We start from the raw sequence: 19,398 nt of genomic DNA on the forward strand, positions 1-19,398 counted from the left end.
TTGGGCAAAGAGACAGACTCCTAGTTAATTTCCTATTAAAAAAAAACAATAATAGGTTTCTGATGAGGCCCTGCTGATTGTTAGGAACTCAGATAACACAGTGATGCATTCCAAGCGAGTGAGGTAAATAAAATTCAAATTTTAGGTGAAGTTCAGCTATTTAAAATTAAAACACACAAAATCTGGCATGCAACACAGTTTTCTAAATCTTGTCCATTTGTCTACACTGCTTAATCTTGTCCATGTCTGAAATCACAGGTGGTAGCTATGCTGTCAGATGAACGTATTTGCTAAGGCAGGACACAACTTCTGTGTATGTGTTTGTAGCAATACAGATTCTGATAGATTTAAGACTAAACTCTGTATAAATCCCTGGAGGAACTTGAAAAACTATTTGCTATCCAGAGCACAACTAACTGAGGTGGGTTGCATACCAGTAATGGGTCTGCCATCCACTTTCTGTGTAAAAGTCCAGTTCCTGGAATAATCTTACCAGAAGCAGAGGATTCTTCATTTCTAAACTCTTCCGCACTCTTAAAGCTTTTTTGAAAATTGCTTTCAAAAAAGTATGCTCCTGCAATATAAACTTCCAAAACCAATTCCAGCTCAAACCGATTTTCCCAGCTGAACGTCATCTAAAATCCCACTATACTACAAAGTATTATCCAAAAGAGCATGAACAACTTTTTGAACCTTTAGGAAAGTCTCTGAGTTTCCTTGACTTGTCTTTTGATACTGTGAAGCCTGTAGTAAGTTTGTACCTGTAGTCATCAGGCACTAGGATTTCATTGCCTAAATACAGCATTTTAAATATACCATTTTGAATATTCTGTGGTACACTAGGTGGCTCCTCACAAGTCCAGAATGGAACAGATCTCCAACAGTTTTTCTGCCAACACCATGGGAGTGGCCTGGCGTGGGGTGTCTGAAGTTCTTGGACACCTGCCTTTAAGAACTTGAACCTCATCTGAGTTGTGGTCCCTTCTAACCTGTCAGTATCAGATGAGCTGCCGTGAAATCCCTCAGACCCTCAGGCTGTCCCTAAAGAACTAAAGAAACTTCTCATTCATTGAATTGATTTTGGAATTAATCCATCAAAACGGATTTTAAAATGTTGACTAGGCTTCTGAGTAGGAACATGTAGCGCTTGTTCAAACAGAAAGAGAAGTAGGTATAAGGAACAACCCTGATTCCTTCCTGTCCATCTGTTTTTAATTCAAAATGTTGCTCTATTATTTGAAACTCACCTGAAACACAGAGTGGAATGACAGGGGATGACACTATAATAGCATCTTTTGAAAATGGAAATGTTTCAAAAAGGGTTTGGTGGTTTTTTCCACAGTTGAAATAATGTTCTCAAAAAGATTTTTTTACTATCAGACTTAAAAACAGCAAAATTCCTTTGGGAACTGCTGCTTTTTTATCTATGTAAAAGTAGAACTGCAGCACCTGACATATAGATAGAATTCATTATCATAAGCACAGACACAATACAGTAATAGATATATATACACAGCTGATCGCTGAGATAAATGTTTCCATGCGTGTGTGTGATAATCCATGAATAAATGCATTTATGACTCATATGTATATATTTCATATTTAGAGACATCTCTATTTATAGATTAAAAGAGAAAGGACTACATTCAAGAATTAGATGAATACATACATATACAATACTTACATGAATTACATCAATACGAAAATGAAAATAAATTTAGATTTTTATCTTTACCTAGCATTTAATATTTTCCATTTTTCTCTGAAAAACTTCCAAGCAAGATCTCTTCCGTGTGGATTTCGAGCTACGTGGATTATCACATCAATTGCATCCTGATCCAGGACAACTTCAGAGTTGAGAGACAAATTCAAAAGCCTAGTGGGAGAAACAAGGGAAAACAAAATCCCATTCAGTTTCACCAACACATAGTCTGACAACAGCACACAAGAAAACTCTCAGAAAAAAAGTAATCACTGCCAAATGGTTTAAGTCTCCAAGTGAGTTCAGTGGTTTACTTCCAAAGACCCAACACATTTGCAAATCAGAAAAATCTTGATGTAAAAGGATTTCAGTAAAAGCTGACTGGAACTTTACATGTGCATTTTTATGAAATCAGTAAGATCAGACTGGTCAATACATTTAAACAAAGGATATGCTAACAAAAAAAAAACAACCCAGCAATTATTATAGGATTTCAAACATTTCCAATGAGCATAGGAAAACTTGGAAGTGAAAATCCATAATACGTGAAAACTTTCACATGCATTATGCAAAACCACAAGGCAGTTTATACACACAGTAAGGCTGTGCTTGAAATGCAAAGTTCTTTCATTTAGACGAAAGCTCAAGTGATGAACCATAAATGTTAAAGTGATTATTGGTAATAGTCAGATACAGATATATAATATTTTTGTACCTGTTGAGCAAGTTTCTGTCATCACTGCATGTTAAGGCTTCTAATAATATTTTCTTCTCAGACACTGCCGTGGTGGAATGAAATTTCATCCAAATGAACTCCCATACATCTTCATCCATCAGTGAAACTCCTGTACAGTAGACAATGTCTCTCACATTGAGTGGGATTCTGTAAAAGAAATCAGTAATAGCATTGTGGTAAACAAGCAGCCTTATAAATAAGCAGCCAAAGGAGGAACATCACTACATTTATGAGACTCCAAAATTAAAGTGCAACAGTAATATTTTTTTTGAAAAATTGTATTTGCATCTCTTTACTGCCACCAAAATCTTCCAGGCCATTATAATGGATTTTCTAATGGGTAACACATGCTTGCAATTTTTTTCATAACACTGTCACATTGTCAGGAGACTATAAATTATGGTCATCCAGTTCATCAACACATAATGTGCCACATAACCTGCAGGACAGCTAACATAAGCTCTCCAAATTAGCACGGGATCTTATCACTCCGCTGCTGGGCTCCAAGCCAAATCTCTGCTTCTTGTCCTTAGTACTGAGGTTTTAGAACAGGAGCTGATCAGCCAGAAAATCCTCCTTGCTTGTGCTGAAAAGTACTCCATCTTCATATAGTAACACACAAATAAGGAAGGATGTGCTCAGACAATGTGACTTAAAAATGGTGTTTGCAGGAGTAAAGAAAATAGAAAGATCTGTTCACTTTTTCAGCATATTAATACCAGTACAAAACCAGCTATGCCACAGGCTGGTTGTGAACTGTGATTACTGCTCAAGTAATATAAACTCAGACTACAGTCAAATGAAAGCTTCTTCAAGCCAAATTCAGACAGTATAGGATGTGCATATGCACCATTTTCTTCTAAAAAGATCTCTGCTGGGCTTTCAATTTCCTACCCTGCTTATGTTTCCTACACAAGCACAAAACCTGAAACATTTGTGAGCTAAAGGGTATTCCTGCAGATAAAGCTAGACATTTCTCAGAGGAGTAAGTTTCTGATTTGCAGGGAAGAACGCCCTCTTTTTGTTGGTAAAAATTATACCAAAACACAGTTCTCTAGTTACTAATAGCTGGGATGAAACACCTCTGGAAATTCATATGCAAGATCTCTTTAAAGAATCGAGAAGTACATATGGCTGCTGTCCATGTCTGGGCAGTAATACAGGGGGACAAAGAATCATAGAATCACAGAATCGTAGAATGGTTTGGGTTGGAAGGGACCTTTAGACATCATCTAGTCCAACCCCCCTGCAGTGAGCAGGGACACCTTCAACTAGATCAGCTTGCTCAGAGCCCCGTCCAGCCTGACCTTGAATGTTTCTAGTGATGGGGCCTCCACTACCTCTCTGAGCAACCTGTTCCAGCCCCTCACCACCCTCATTGTAAGAAATTTCTTGCTTATATCCAGTCTAAATCTACCATCCTTTAGTTTAAAACCTTTAGCCCCTGTCCTGTCACAACAGGCCTTGCTAAGGAGGTTACCCCCATCCTTCCTATAGTCCCCCTTTAAGTACTGAAAGGCTGCAATAAGGTCTCCCCGCAGCCTTCTCTTCTCCAGGCTGAACAACCCCCACTCTCTCAGCCTGTCCTCACAGGAGAGGTGCTCCAGCCCCCTGGTCATTTTTGTGGCCCTTCTCTGGACCCGCTCCAACAGTTCCATGTCTCTTCTTGTGCTGAGGACCCCAGAGCTGGACACAGCACTGCAGGGGGGGTCTCACCAGAGCGGAGCAGAGGGGCAGAATCACCTCCCTCGACCTGCTGGCCACGCTGCCTTTGATGCAGCCCAGGATACAGTTGGCCTTCGGGGCTGCGAGCACACATTGTTGGCTCATGTCCAGCTTTTCATCTGCCAGTACCCCCAAGTTCTTCTCCGCAGGGCTGCTTGCAATCCCTTCGTCCCCCAGCCTCTATTGATATTGGGGGTGGCCCTGACCCAGGAATGACTTCTATAAATTTGATATCAAATCTTACACAACACAGAAATAAAAGGTTACATTAATACTTTTTAATTAAAGACTTTCACCAAAGTCTTATACCATAAACTGGGCTGTCCGAGCCAAGAATAAAAAGATTCTTTTACTCCCATATATTCATTCTCCAGAAGAAAAACTTTTTTCCACTGAAATATTCTATTGTTGGGCTCTGTGATGAGTGCTTTTGTTAAAAAACTTCAGCTGATCTCTTTGGCCATGCCTGAGTCCTGGAAAATGAAAACAGTGTGGCTTTTCAGCATTCAAAAGTTTGGTTCCTCTTCAGTACTTCACAAGGGAGTAGGCAAGGTAAGAAACTGTATACTGATAACTGTGAAGGGTTACAAACTGTTGCTGCCTCTGTGGGGTTACCTGGTCCCAACAACTATGACGGTTTCTTAAGAAAAAGAATAAAAGGAATACGTAGCTAAATTGAGGCAAAAGTTCACTGCTCCTACTGACTGAAGAACTTTGGGGAATTAATACGTAGTGCTTTTTTATTATGCTTTTTCTGAGTAGCAAAAAAGTCCTGAAGTTGAGGTTTTTTTCCTGTTCTCTGGCGAGTGCAGTCATCAGCTCAGTGGGTGTATCTGCAGGCTTAGATGGAGTCAGTCACATGAATTTTGCTTCTGCTTTGCTGACATGGCTCAGGCAGGATAGTGCTGCTTCTTGGAGATTTTTTAGCAGAGTCCTATGCTAACAGAGCCACAAAGGGCTGCCTTGACTAGTGCTGAGGTATTCTGCATTTAATACAGACAAACCCATTTATTTAGGAATAAACTCTGTAAAGCAAAACTGAAAGGGTGGGCAAGAGAAATTTAATTAATTTTAAAGTTGCTATGAATATGAAACTTTTAACTATGTGCAGCACGCACCAGCAATATTGCCTTCTAAAGCAAAAGCAGAGGTGCAATGTCTCATCTCTGCCATGAACTGCTACCACCTAGCCCGTGTAGATTGGTACTACAGTGCAGATGCTGGCATGGTTCAAGACCTTACTGTTTCTTCTCCTTCCACCATCAAACTGTGTGAGATCGTGAGCTGAGCTAGGCAATCACCATTGCTATGGTTAGGACCACATAGGTCAAGCAATTCCTACACGTCACTGACAAATAGATGGGAGCTCAAAAAAATGCAGGTTCCACAGCTCCTCCCCCTTGATGGTTCCTATTACTTTCTTAGATTTTTTTCCCTCAATGTTCAGATGACCTAAGAAACTTGGCATTGAAAAAAGTTAGTAACTCTCCTCAGATTTACCCGAGATCAGTACGTTTTGGCTTATGTATGGACTATGCAACTGCTTCTGTGGTCCCTATAGAACTGTTACACCGAGACCAAGGAAACCAGAAAATTCTTAAAGCTGACCTGATCCATTAAAAGAAAAATGTTTTAAACATACATGGGCAGTAAAGGAAAAAAGTTATCACTTTCACCAGCTTTTCCGTACTACTGAGTTTTGATTCTCAAACTTCGTAAAATGTGAGTTCAGTTGACATTTACAGAATTATCCATGTATGCTAGGTGCTGAATTTCCATTTCACTGTAATCTAATTTGTACTTCTTACTTGAAATTCTATTATTAAGCCCTTGTTACGATATTTCAAACATTAATGAATATCAACAGTTTATTTTTCCCCCATTTAACCTTTCTTTCAAAAAGTGCACACAAAGGAAACTGCATATAATTGAGTGTGTTCCAAAAAATTAGGACTACATATTTAAACACAAGAAATCAAGACATACTAAAATTAATGAAGCAGATATTTAGGTGCTGCCTTTGTGTTGGCTTATATTAATTCAAAATGAGGCTTAAACTTTTCTAAATAACTGCAACTCTCTCAAAACTTCAGGTCAGCAATTACAGTAACATAGATATGCAGCCATATACATATACACAGTGTAGATCGTGAAAGTTCTATTAATTATCATTGTGTCTCGATTCTCCAATACACTAGGTTATTCGTCCTTAAAGCACAACTTCCTTACCAGATTACTTTTTTTTTTTGCTTTTAATTTGGGATTTAATACACTAACAACATAAGAACATACACTAAACCAAAAGGACTAAGGGATGCTATCCTGACTGTGGGACCAAACAATCCATTGCCCCAAATCTGTCTTGTCATATGATACCTGAAGAGGAAGAACAACTGAACCCAGTCAAGACTTATTTCAGTGAAGGAAGGACTTTATATCTTGACACACAAACACTAAATCACTTTTTTAGAAGCATACATAGTCCTTTCTGAGCTTTGCTGGCAGAAATATTATCTTTGGTTTACTGCAAGAGATGAGACTCAGCCAACAGATACTCTAAGGAACTATAAGGCACCTGGAAAAGTTAATTCTTTTTGGTTGATTGCCCCATTATTTCAGGTAGGGACTGTGTGCTGGAAGGACTGTCACTCTGTGTTTGGCTAGTACAGTCAGCAGCAGAGGTACCTAGAAGTGGATGTCTAACCTCAGAAAGGTCAGCATTCCTCATTTGTGAGGTTTGCATTTTTGAAGTTTACAGTAAAACATATCAATTCAATGGGTTTCTCAGCTACTCCATCTCTTATCTTCTAAGTGCCAACACTAGCGGTTTCAGCAGCAGTGCAGTCAGTAACCATGGGATCATTTGCATGCTCTGGGAAGGGAGGAGGACTTAAGTGATGGCACTGATCCCATGCCCACAGCCTAGGTGTCACCGTGTTTCTTGCTAAGAAAACTATATTGCCACCAAACTGGTAATAGCACACTTGCAGTGCTACAGCACGTCTACTCGATACCATCCAACCAATTGCTACAGGGAAGGTTTTAGGTCTCTCTCTATAAGCTATGTCATTAGGACAACATGAAAAAAATCAGCCTCTACAAACCAAGACATCAAAATAAATACTGACTTTAAAAGGCGTAGCTTCAGAAACTACAAAACTTACGGCTATGAAAAGCTACAAATTACTCCTGTGAGAGGCCTGTAATCAGGACTGTAGACAGGGGAGTCCTTGTGGAAATGAAAATTGTTTATGAAAATGTGAATATCCCCAAAGTAATTTCCCTTTAACTCAATGGAGAGCCATCTAAGTGAATTTTCTCCATTTATGGGGATTTTTGCTTTCTCTCTCCTCCAGTCATTATGGGCCTGTATTTCACAGACCACAGAATGGTAGGGGTTGGAAGGGACCTCTGGAGAGCATCTTGTCCAACCCCCCTGATTGAGCAGGGACACCCAGAGCAGGGCGCACAGGAACATATCCAGGCGGGTTGTGAATGTCTCCAGGAGAGGAGACTCCACAACCTCCCTGGGCAGCGTGTTCCACTGCCCGGTCTTCCTCATCATTATCTAAACATATGAAATCTGCCCAGTCTACAGATTTTTTAATTTTATACCTTCCTGGAAAATGTTGTTCTAAAATTGCAGTTCCAAGGCAGTAGGTCAGCATGTGGAATGTTTGTCCCCTGTATTCACTGAATCAAGTAGATAAAATTACTATTGTTTCAGTACCGCTCAGGTAGTAACACTGCAGAACGTATTCCCGTCTTGTATTAAACTCATCTGGGCCTTCAAGGCTGCTCTCATGCTAATATGATTGATGGATACTTCAGAAGAATAAAGATTAACTTTTGAAAGCATCACTTTAAATGGCTTTTATTTGAATACTGATCCAATTTATTTACCTTTATTTTTCTTGCTTAAGAGATATGATGGTGAGAATGAAATATGTAGCTAGCAGAGCTCATGTTTAAAAATTAAATGCTTTGGGAAAAAGTTAAAAATTAAACAGTTTGAAAAAAATTAATTAAAATCATGCTGTGCCTTTACAGGTTTTTTTTTTTTCAAGAGTGAATAATAAAGCTCTACAATGAGCTAAGAATAACCTCCTAAGTTATAATTAATTGGTACATACTTGCTCCTATTTAAATTGTTCTAACAGTTGGAGATACACTTATAAAATTGGACCATAATTATTTATCTTCTGGGCAAATTGTGTTCTAATTTTTTAAAATGTAATTGCACACATTTTAGACACTTCTTTGATTAAGTGACAAATTTCAATACCATTTAACGTACTATTTGACAAAGAAAATTAATCAGAAACATTATTCTTTATTTTTGCAACTATTTAACATTTAACTTAAACCTATTTTTCTTGATGACTATATTTATAGTCTTGTATAAAGGGTTACAAGGCTCAGATAAGAAATAACAACCAAGTATTGGTACCTTGTCGGCAGATCTGTAATACAGATTCTATTATAAGGAACAGCACCACGCAAAGTTTATTTTTCAAGATGGCAGTAGCAACACTTATAGTCCCATTCTCTATTACAAACTCCAGAAGCCATGCTGCTGGCACCACTGTGCACACAGCACCGGGGAGCATCCTCTGCCATAGCACATGCCCAGTCTGAAGAGAAAGGGCAGAACTTCCCCTTGAAAATTGAGGCACAGAGCTGTGATGGGCTTGAGATTCAGGTGCCTGTCACACGTTGAATCCAGGGGATTTAACTGAGGATGTGACTACTCAGGGTGTCTGTGGCAAAGCTATGCACAGACGCCAGGTCTCCTCAGTCCCACGGGTCTGACTGAGGCAGGCAGAGAACACATCATCCCTCGAGTGATGGTTTCTGCTATTGCTCCTTTCCCTTCCTATGGCTGATATCCCATAACTGAACACATGACTAGCACACTCAAGCTCTTCAACACCGATTTTAAAGACTGAATGGTGAGTTAAGCACTTCATTGTGAGACTAATCTCCGAGTTGTTTCTGGACAGTTTTTGCAACAAAAATATTGTCCTTTCTGTTCAATTGTTTTGCAGAGTTGTGGTGAGATCATTCCTGAACCAGAAAATGGGAGACAAGTTTATCTAACTTCTAAGGATTGCAAATTTACTACTAATCCATAATCATGACATATAGGGTCATTTTATTGTGATCACACACAGAACTCAGAAGGTAAAAACGCTACCTGAAGCAGCTGCCCCATAAAGCCCCACAAAGAAAGAGTTTTGTCTTTCACAAGATGAAATCCTCTCTCTTTTCAGACATACTCCCCAGATGGTCTTTCAGAGCACTAACTCCTTGATTAACTCATGCACTCAACAGTGTTTTCCTCCTCCTTAAACAGTTTTATTGACTTGAGTGCAAGATTCTATTCAAATGTTGTAACAGCCTATTAATTAGTTAAATCACTTCAGCAGCATTGGCTGACATTAGCTGGCAAAGCTCCAGTAACATTTCAAAATGGATGAATAGCCATGCCTAAATTTTTTCAGTAACTAAAACTTCTAGGGATTGAGAACACAGAAGGGATCCATTTTATTGTTTTACATTTATCAGACATTCATGTATGAAAAAATGAAAATAACTCTCATTTTCTCATGTTTGCTGCTAATGATTTCCAAAAATAGCTGGTGGGCATCAAACCCATGAAAAAATCTAGTGCCTCTTCCAAGCAACTAGCAAAAATAATTAAACTGCTGGCTACATTCCCACAAATACTTTCGTAGGTGGTTAAACTTGAGCACATTCATAAGTTGTTGCAAGACTGTAGCACTAGTGTGCCCATGTGAAACAAAGCAACAATATTATGTATCTCAAGTCATTAGAGAAATAAGGGAGGCGGAAAGGAAAGAAAAAATGTGTTGTTTGGAAAAACAATTGATTTTCTATCACCTAAGCCAGACTTCATTGACATTATCTCAATTAATGCCTGGTAATTTGTTATTTACCACTCCCTCAGATCTATTGATAGTTTCATTTATAGACATGTTACAGTCTCCTGTACACTCCTGCAGTGCATTTGTTTTTCTGGTGGTGTTTTCACTGAGTAGTTAAAGGTCCATCCAAGTAAGCACACTGCCAATTTAGGCAGGTGGATGGACATGAATCCGTTGTTCCTTGCAGAGGAAACAAAAATTCTGCACAAACAAGTAAAGAGAGTTAGTACTCTCAAGTTAGGCTTGTTGGTTATTGCTGTCGTTGTTCAAATTACATGATAGGAGTCATCTTACTTCATTACTTGCACTTTTCTTAATAATAAAGATAAAGATAAATAATAATGATAAAGAATTAACTAGTGTTCCTAACAGTCACAGCAATGTAATAAAAGTCTCTGAAATGGCAAGCAGAGGTCACTATCCACATTATTACACTTAAAAAGATTAAATGAGGCAATTGAGTACTAGGATGCAATCATCCAAAATCCCGATTTCTTTTTTTAGTAACCAAAAGTGGACCATCTGTAGTGCAAAATGAGCACAGATGTGTTCTTACTTGAAACCCAAAGACTCAACAGGAAAACTCATGGCATATTCTCTTTTCAGAGACCTCTGGCCCGACCTCAGTGCCCCAAGACTTCTCAGAACAACCTGTATGATTAAAGACCAGAACAGATTCAAAATATCTGGACTTACATTCAGGATCATCTGGCAGTCTCTACTTCTCCTCATTCACAAAGACAGACAAATGTAAATTTCATTAACCCGTGGGCTACAGAATGGATGCTGACTCCAGTCTAATTCAGTGCAATAGCCTGCACTCCACAGCAAACATCATCTATTCACATGAGCATTGCTTTCCTTAAAAAAGAAAAAAAAGAGAAAACCTATGCCTTCCTATCTCTTATGTTGGAAAGTGTAGACCGAACGTACACTCAGAATTGCAAAAAAAAAAAAAAAAGAAAAAAAAGAAGGTATTAGAAAGAAGCTAAGTATTGAACATTAGCTCTGCTTACCAAATGGCATAGTGAGCTCAGCTCTGATGATCAAAGATTAGCAGATTGTTATCAACCATAAGGTCAGCATACAGGTGCAAGGACAAGAGACACCTAATTTGCAGGCATCAGAATGCAACCCTCACTTTACACAAGTTTGATGTGGGACAATATTGGATTTCCCCATTTTTTTTCAACTGATGATATCCGCAAGGCAGTATTCCAAGTTAAAAAACCAAAACCAAACCTGATCAGAGTGCTTGTGACAAAAGAAAAAAAATAGTAAAAATACTAAAACTTTAATTAAACGTAAAATCAGCCCAAAGTGTTATGAAGCCCAGATCAATCAAATGCATTTACTGTAAGTTTTCTAGGGATACTGAAGCAATTAAGTAAGGTACTTTGTTTCCATTTAAAAGACAGCAACCACTAAATAGCAATGGTTACATTTCTAAAGAAGAAAAAAATAAGAGCAAACCGAAGTGGCTATGACTAGGGAGGGGCCTTCCAAGTGGTCCAGTAGCATCTTAAAGAAACATCACCACGTAATTGTCTGATGCAATACTATCATCTCCCTCTACTCACTGCTGCATATTAGCAAAAGAATAGCATCACCGTAGCTCTGCTAACCAAACCAGAATACAAGCACTCCTTTTTCTGCTGAAGGCAAAACCAGCTGTCTCAGTTCGAAGCAGGTCTCTCACATATTCGCGTGTTCATGCTATCCTGTCTAACTACGCCTCAAGCAAGTATACATCCACAGTCCACCCTGCCAGAAGAAATGTGTATTTGTCAACCTGTAGATGAGGGGTGGCAAGAGTAGCTGGAAGAAAATCACGCCTGCACTCACAGAGAGGTTTGCAAAAATGTGTTTGTGCCTATGGATAAGTTATGCTTTGAGCCATCACGGTGTGTATTCACATGTTACCTGTTGTTACGCTATCTCCTGACAGGAGTTTACAGATTGCAGCTCTCCACACATTCTTTCCTGAACCTCAGAAATGCACATTTACTCAGCCTATCCAAGGCAGAAAGTCTAAAAATGCTAATCCTCTTAGAAACATGTTTTTCTTTCAGAATAGATATGGAGTGAAGGTTAAAGGGGTTAACAAGGCTGATCCTCAAGCTCATGCAGGCATTGTATGGTCATTTTGATAATTTTTTAGGCTGAACCACAATGCTGTTATATCTAAGGAGTGTGAATAATGTATTTCTTCACACATGAGAGAGCTTCACTGGGATGAGCTCAGTTAAATGAAGGCAGAAGCAAACATCTTAATTTTCAGCCAACAGTGGCTTCCCCTGTAAAGCATTCTGCTGTTGACTGAATCCCAGTAACCTTACATTCTCAAACTATGAGGGAAATTTCAACTTCCTTATCTATTTTCAACTAGGTTTGTGTTCTTCTGAACATCAACACAGAAGTTTCAAGGGTTTCCATTGCTCCAATACAGGAGTAGCATATATCTCAACTTAACAGAGTGATAATGTTTGCCTTCGTATCGACTATGAAGTCAGAAGTCAACGCAGACTTTCAAGCAAAATGTGCTGGAGCCATCAGCCATTTAATAAGAGCAAAATTACTTAAATTCATTGATTAAGAAGACAGGAAGACATACCTTGAAGTCTAATCTCAGATTTCCAGCTGAAAGAATTAATCACTTCTTTTTTAACAGTTGCAAGGATTTAAATATGATACCAGTTCCTAGACCAGTATAACCAGATGTCTCCTTTTAGTCTTTTCTACATGTGTTATTATGTGTTCAGTTTGCTCCTTGTAGAGCCAAACTTTTTTTTTTTAGAGTTATGTTCCTTGTTTTAGCATCATGTTTTGTTCTGCAAAAAATGGTAGTAATACCACCTAAAGCCCTTTGCATACTAAGTAATCCTGGTATTTCAGGCACTCAAGCCTCCCTCCCTCAGATGAATGCTCTCATCTTTAGGTTGGAGAGCTGCGTTATTCCTCTTGCTAATGAAGTAAATCCCTGGCGCTGAGCTTAAACTAGGGGAGGAAAATGTGTCGCAGTGTCTTAATGCTGTCTCAAACACCTCACAGATAGGTCATCAGGGTGGTCTTCTGCATGTGGCAGATGCAAGGCTGAGGTACTAAAGTGAAGCTCTACCACAATCTCAGAACTCCTGTTTAAAGCTGGGTTGAGGAGCTTCTCAGCCAGCTGTGTTTGAAAAGAAAAGAAGCAAACCTTTTCCTGATTTAGTGACACATTTGAAAGGTATCTTTTGCAAGGTCCCCTAATTCTATGATTGCCACTTACATATTCATTTGATATAGGTAACTTTCTACATGTAGTGCTGAACCCTAAGAGGGCTCCCTCTCTCTTCACAATCTCATGTTAAGAGGCTCTTCACTCAGCATAGTGCCTGCCACCAACTTCATTCAGAGGTTGTCAAATTCCCTTGTAGGAAGTGTAACTCCGAGCATCTGATTCTGCCCTGTGAGTCCAGCATCTAAAAATGAAGAACTACAACTCCTAAGTCACTTTAGAAAATCAAGCCTTCAAGCCTTTAAGCTGACTTCCACTTTCATGCATGGAGGCTAACGTTGCAGATCACATGTATGGGTTGATTTTTTTGTATGCTAATTCCATAAGAATATCTGCAGTGCTACAGTTGGAAATCTAATGGCTTTTTTCAAATAGTGCTGGAAACACAAAGAGGACCTTTGGCTTTGTGCTATGAATGACCATTATTTTACTTGGTAAACAGTGGAAAATTATTTGCACAGTAAAGAACATGTAATTACAAAGTACAAACAGTAACTGATTATTGTGATTATTTCAGTCCCCCACAGTGGAGAGTAGATGGCAATTAATTTCTGGGCCTACCAGACTAAATATAATTACTAGAAAACACAGCAAATGTAGGCATATGGTGGTAAAACAGAGTTAGATGTTACTATATTTGTTTATTACTCAACACTTTATCCATAATTAAATATAATAAGTAAACCAGAAAAAAAGATTTCAAAAGAACTTCTAAAAAGTTATGAATTTTAGCATTTGTACAGTATTATTAGTTGTACATTCTCTGTTATGCTTATTCAAACTTCAACTGCAGTAACTGCCAGGGAATCAAAAACCTCCTTTACATTATTTACTGCCTGTGCATTTATGTGGTGTTTAGTACCACATATTAATTTAATATTACCCTAATTTTGTATTGACTGGAATCTTGGGACACAAGCCTAATTCCCTAGTGTCTTTTTGGGGTCTACTGCTTTGAAGAATTTGTGTTCCTTCCAACATGTGCTGCTTGTGAACTAGCTCATTGCATGAAACATCTCATCTTCCAGAATAAGGTTTTGGTGAGGGAATGGGTGGAAAGGTTGCAAACTGGCCTTTATTTTTACTCTTGTAGTCAAATTCAAATTATACCTATATATAAAAATATCTCTGAGCTCTCTGGAGCTCTATCTTTGTGCTCTGGTTATGCAAATCCTCCAAGCAAGACCAGGCTTTCTGCAATGCATCTGGCAAAGTCTTTGTTCTCTTTTAGAAGAGGGAAGGGCATCTACATGAACTTTTAGAGTAGTTTTCAGCAGATACAACTTTACTGATAAGCAACGGAAAACGCAAGGGTACGTATAGTTTCTGTACTTGTCACCAGCTTTCCTCACCAGGAGTTCTCAGAGAAGTCCGGAGAAAGATGAGCAGCATGAGTTTCCCCTTCTCTGTGAGGAAACAAGCTCTGAGGGATTCCTACAGATTCTGAGGTGGCCGTTTGCAGCAAATTGACAAGCAGCTGTTAAGGGCATCAAGCCAAGCAAAACACTTGACTGATGAGAACGAATACAAAATGGCATTTGTTGGATGTGCTCTCTGCATGTATCTTGTACTTATCTGCCTGCCGTTCACACTTGAGCTAGCTATTGTCTCTGAAGTGCTAAAAGAGGCAGAGGCATGGCTCAAACACCATGTAAATTAAATTTTTATTGTAGAATCATCATAATTTTCTTGGTGGAAAAACAGGGAAAACAGACTGCTTCATTTTCAGGTTTCAGGCTGAGTTGGTTTAAACTGAGCAAAGGCGATATGGGATACCTCTGATGCAGCAGGAATCTGAACATTCCTGAGAGGACACTGACAGACCCCTACAAATGTCGTTACCGTGAAACACAAGCTGATTTTATGTCTACCGAGCTGCTATTATTAGCACCCTTTGCAAAGTCTTTTCGGTGTAAGTAGACATGAAATGAGTCTGTTCATATGTTAGTTACATTCAGTATGTGAGACTGCTCAGAGAATAGCAACTGGTAAATTCTGGGGTGGGGAGCTGAAGAAATCCTATAATCTTAAAAAATAAATAAAAACATGTCTCTGTCTTCTTTGCAAGTTGTACCCCTATTTATCGGCCAACTGTCAATCTGTATTCTGTAATTACATTATTTGTTGCAGCTATTTTTCAAAACTCTGCAGTTCATTTGGAGAAACACACTGCTTTAACTTAGTAGCTATTCTCTTTCTCTGCCCTGCTGTGATGCTTTTAGCATAATACTCGTCATATGCAGGCAGCCACAATCTTGTGCTCCCAGGAATGGCCCCATAGAAAGGCTAAGATGAATCTTCAGATGGCTCCTTAAATTTATTCCTTTCCCCACTTGCTATTGTTAGTAAAGCAATAAGCTTCCCCCACTCCCTCGATGCCTCCTTCTTCAGTCCTGTTGGAAAGGATGAAGACACAGGGTAGGAGACAGCTTTGGAGGGTGACAGCTTTTTAACACTGAATAATCTACTGCTGTGCATGCTAATAGATGGTGCTAGGTTTGATTAACTAATTTTGCAAATGAATATCTAAGTAAATTACTTCTGCAGATTGTTTCAAATGATTCTTTCTTTTTAATCTCCTCTTTGAATAGTTTCATACTGATTATTGCTGCTGACGATAAGAATTCATATAAAACCCCGGGGTATATATTTCATAGTAAATATATCTGTTATCATCTTACAAAAGAAAACCCTCCTCTTCACACACATCTTATTTAAAGGTACATAGTCATAGTTTCAAGATAATTTTTTTTTTCAGACGTTTCAAAGTCATATAAGAATGCAATTTCCATTAATGCTCAGTTCATGGCTGGTTTTAAAAGACACTCAGGCACTTACGTAACTGGGTATGCCTGTAAAGGATTTTCAAATATTACAAAGACAGATGGACATATTTTATTTGTAAACAAACATCTGATCAACCCAAGATATCTTTGAAAAATCCTACATGCCTATATGTCTATAGAGATCTGATCCTTTTGCAAAGCTAATACAAGATTGGGACTAGAAAGGTATGACTCTCTCTTCTCTTTTATTTTGTTACTTTAAAGTAGAATAGTTTCCTTTAAACAAAATATCATGTGATATACTTATGCAAATACTTCTATACCCACATTCCACATAATCAGAAAATCCACCATTCTTTCCAAAAAAGTCATGGTCTTAACCTATACTCTATACTTATTGTCCATAGATCACTACTTAAATATTTGTATTTTTAGTAATCTTAGATGCTTGCCTTTAGAAGATAAACTTCATACACCATCCACGGCCTGTGTTCCCTTGCCTCAGCTGAATAAACCTGTGTCTGGACAGCCTAACTTACATATTTGCTGTCAAACCACTACAGTGCTGCTAATGCTCAACACATCAGCTGTCATATCATCCCCTCTCTGAAACCTTACATGAGCTTTTCCATGTATTCCTGAATCACATTAATTTCCACGTCTTCACCCTTACATATTTTATAACATTTCCTTCAAATACACTGTTTCATCTCCTTTCTTACTTCTCAGTCCTTCTGCCTCTAAACTCTCTCACTTCTTCAATCACTTAGCACCTTCTGCTTTCTTGCCCTGACACAGCCTCCATGTTTGCCAATGTGGTGTTCACTCATCTTTCTTCCTTTAAACCCCTCCTTAAAACCCATCCTCTTGTCTTCTAGCATACAACTATCTGACAGAAATTTATCAGGAGTGGGCGGTGGCTATGTGGGTGTCCCCTCCCTCCTCATACATGCAAAGACAAATAATTCATTCTGAAGCCCCAGAGACATTTTTAAATAACAACCAGCAACCTCTGCTTCCTCCCATGCCACTCTGCAGAAGGGGACGCTGTGGATGGATGGGCAGGAGAGGAAGAGCATGCCAGCTGTATTGCCTCTGAGTAGGAGAAATGGGAAATACACATTTTGGTTCCACTTACCGGTTCCTATTGCTAGAAATCCAATCCGAGATTAACGTTGCAGCTTGCTGATGACAGTGTTTGTTACCGAAGCTGCATGCCAACATGATAACTTCCCGATGCAACTCTCTGTCCAAATTTAAGAAAGCAATAAGGCTGCATTAGTGAATGCTTTTGAATGTTTACAAAAAGTTATGTCTTTTAAGAGTTGCAGCAAGTGGTAGTTGGGCAACTTATCAAAGACTATCCAGTTATAAAAATCTCAGTGTCAACTTCATGTCTACAGCTGCTGCAACAACTAAAGAAAGGTCATGGACCAAACACAGCCCCCATTTACACTTATGCACTCTTCCTGACCTCTGTGGTCACAGGAGTCCAAGTTCTTAAATATCCAGTGCAGTCAAATTTTAAATTAAGGCTTAGAAAATAATGTTCTCCAAATTCAGGAAAGAGGAATTAAACTCACAACATCTTGCTCCTTTCCCTCTAACCCAGAAAGGAAAAACAGAAGGAAGATAAAGGTAGGAGAGTATGACATGCTAAAGATGAAACCAAATTTTAGGAGAGTGCATTATTACAAATATAACCTGCAAAAAAACAATAATTAAAAAGATAAATAACAGTACTCATGTTGGTAGGATGCTTGCACAAGCGATTTGTTTAAATTATTTGTTGGCCATCCAAGCTTGAGATACATTGATGCAACTTGTCTTAAAACATACTCCTGAGAGGCAAAAGAAAAATATATTTAGTGTTAACATTTATTTTTTATTTTTTATTTGAAATTGAAATACTATTGACTATCGAGTTTTTGTCTCTTTTTTACTCTCAAATAACGTCCTGCTTTCTAAAGATTTTGATTTGCATTTAGCAAAAGCAACATCGACATATAATCCTCCTTCTCTGATATAGTGAGAAGTAATCTATAGAACAGCTAGTTGATTAGATGCCTGAGATAAGACAATTTATTGTTATACACCTCATCAATTTCAGAGCAGTTTCTTACATGCTATTTTGAACTCACAGTACACAGCTGAAAAGTTGCAAGAGTGTCAACACCTTAACTTCTACTCTATGGCCAATCTTGACTATACCCTGCATGTTCACTTTTAAAAGAATACTGTTTTAATACCCACAGCCATGGAAAAAGGTCACACAAGTACAGCCAATTGACTTCAGAATACTGAACAATGTGACTGCAAATGAGCTTTGTACATTTAATTACACTATGCTTTAATTTTAGGCTCTTGGTGTGCTTAAAGAAAACAAGCCCAAGATGTATTTTAACTTACTTTTACTTCTTACACAGGAGACACATTTACATATTCTTGCCAGTTGTGAAGAAAAACACTGTCATTGTATTCAGCGTAATCTTTTGCCAGTGGAGTTTACCAATTTGAAAAAGAGAACTGAGATATAAAGAACTGCAGAGAGCATCTATTTTATTGTTATGGATGCACGGGCATGTATATATGATGTCAACACAAAAGGAGATTAATAGTGCAGCTTTCTGTAGCAGATATGTTATTCTGTGACTAAAAAGACTTTTTATTTCCTGTGCTATCACCTCTGCTTTCAAAGCTCTCATCAGTAGTGATAAAACGCAACCCAGCTGTGAATTTTACTGGTTTTTATTTATTAAAATTGTGTTCTCTTTACATGGCCATGTTTAAAAGTGAAATAGCAATGACAGAACCAGTAAGATTTTTTTCTGTGCAGTTAACAACAGTCTAAACATGCAAGTTATTTCCACATCATTTTATATTATGTCCCTGGTTTGCATGTAGGCCCGCATTGTAGGCTCATAAAGAAAGAATCTCAAAGTGTCTTTATTAATCTGTAGTGTATGTTCTACAAAAATAATCTTCCATGTCAGCAGGTAGCTCTGTGTATGTGTGTATATATATACCCACATATAGACATAGACACATATATATATATATATGCACTTCTACATATATACATACATCCAGCCACCTCCAGCTTCCTGCTTTCTGAGCATGTGTGTCTCTGGACACACATGTTTAAGAAGAAAAAAGCACCTTTAAGCATTTCAGTCTTTAGAGAGTTCCTTTGTTTGAAGGCTTTACAAAATTCCCTAAAATTA

The 19,398-nt window shown here is 38.3% G+C and overlaps 1 protein-coding gene across 1 annotated transcript in view; it reads right to left on the minus strand.

The window, feature by feature from the left end:
• Positions 1-19,398, minus strand: part of TRHDE (thyrotropin releasing hormone degrading enzyme) — a 216,237-nt gene that overhangs the window by 5,767 nt on the left and 191,072 nt on the right. The window contains exons 14-17 of the mRNA XM_075080790.1: positions 17,918-18,015; positions 17,313-17,420; positions 2,418-2,585; positions 1,736-1,876 (exon numbers count right to left, since the gene is read on the minus strand). Coding sequence (XP_074936891.1) covers positions 1,736-1,876; positions 2,418-2,585; positions 17,313-17,420; positions 17,918-18,015 — 515 coding nt within the window. The remainder of the gene's footprint in view (positions 1-1,735; positions 1,877-2,417; positions 2,586-17,312; positions 17,421-17,917; positions 18,016-19,398) is intronic.

Source organism: Phalacrocorax aristotelis, chromosome 1 (genome assembly GCF_949628215.1).
Source record: "Phalacrocorax aristotelis chromosome 1, bGulAri2.1, whole genome shotgun sequence".
In the NCBI taxonomy this organism is placed as follows: domain Eukaryota; kingdom Metazoa; phylum Chordata; class Aves; order Suliformes; family Phalacrocoracidae; genus Phalacrocorax; species Phalacrocorax aristotelis.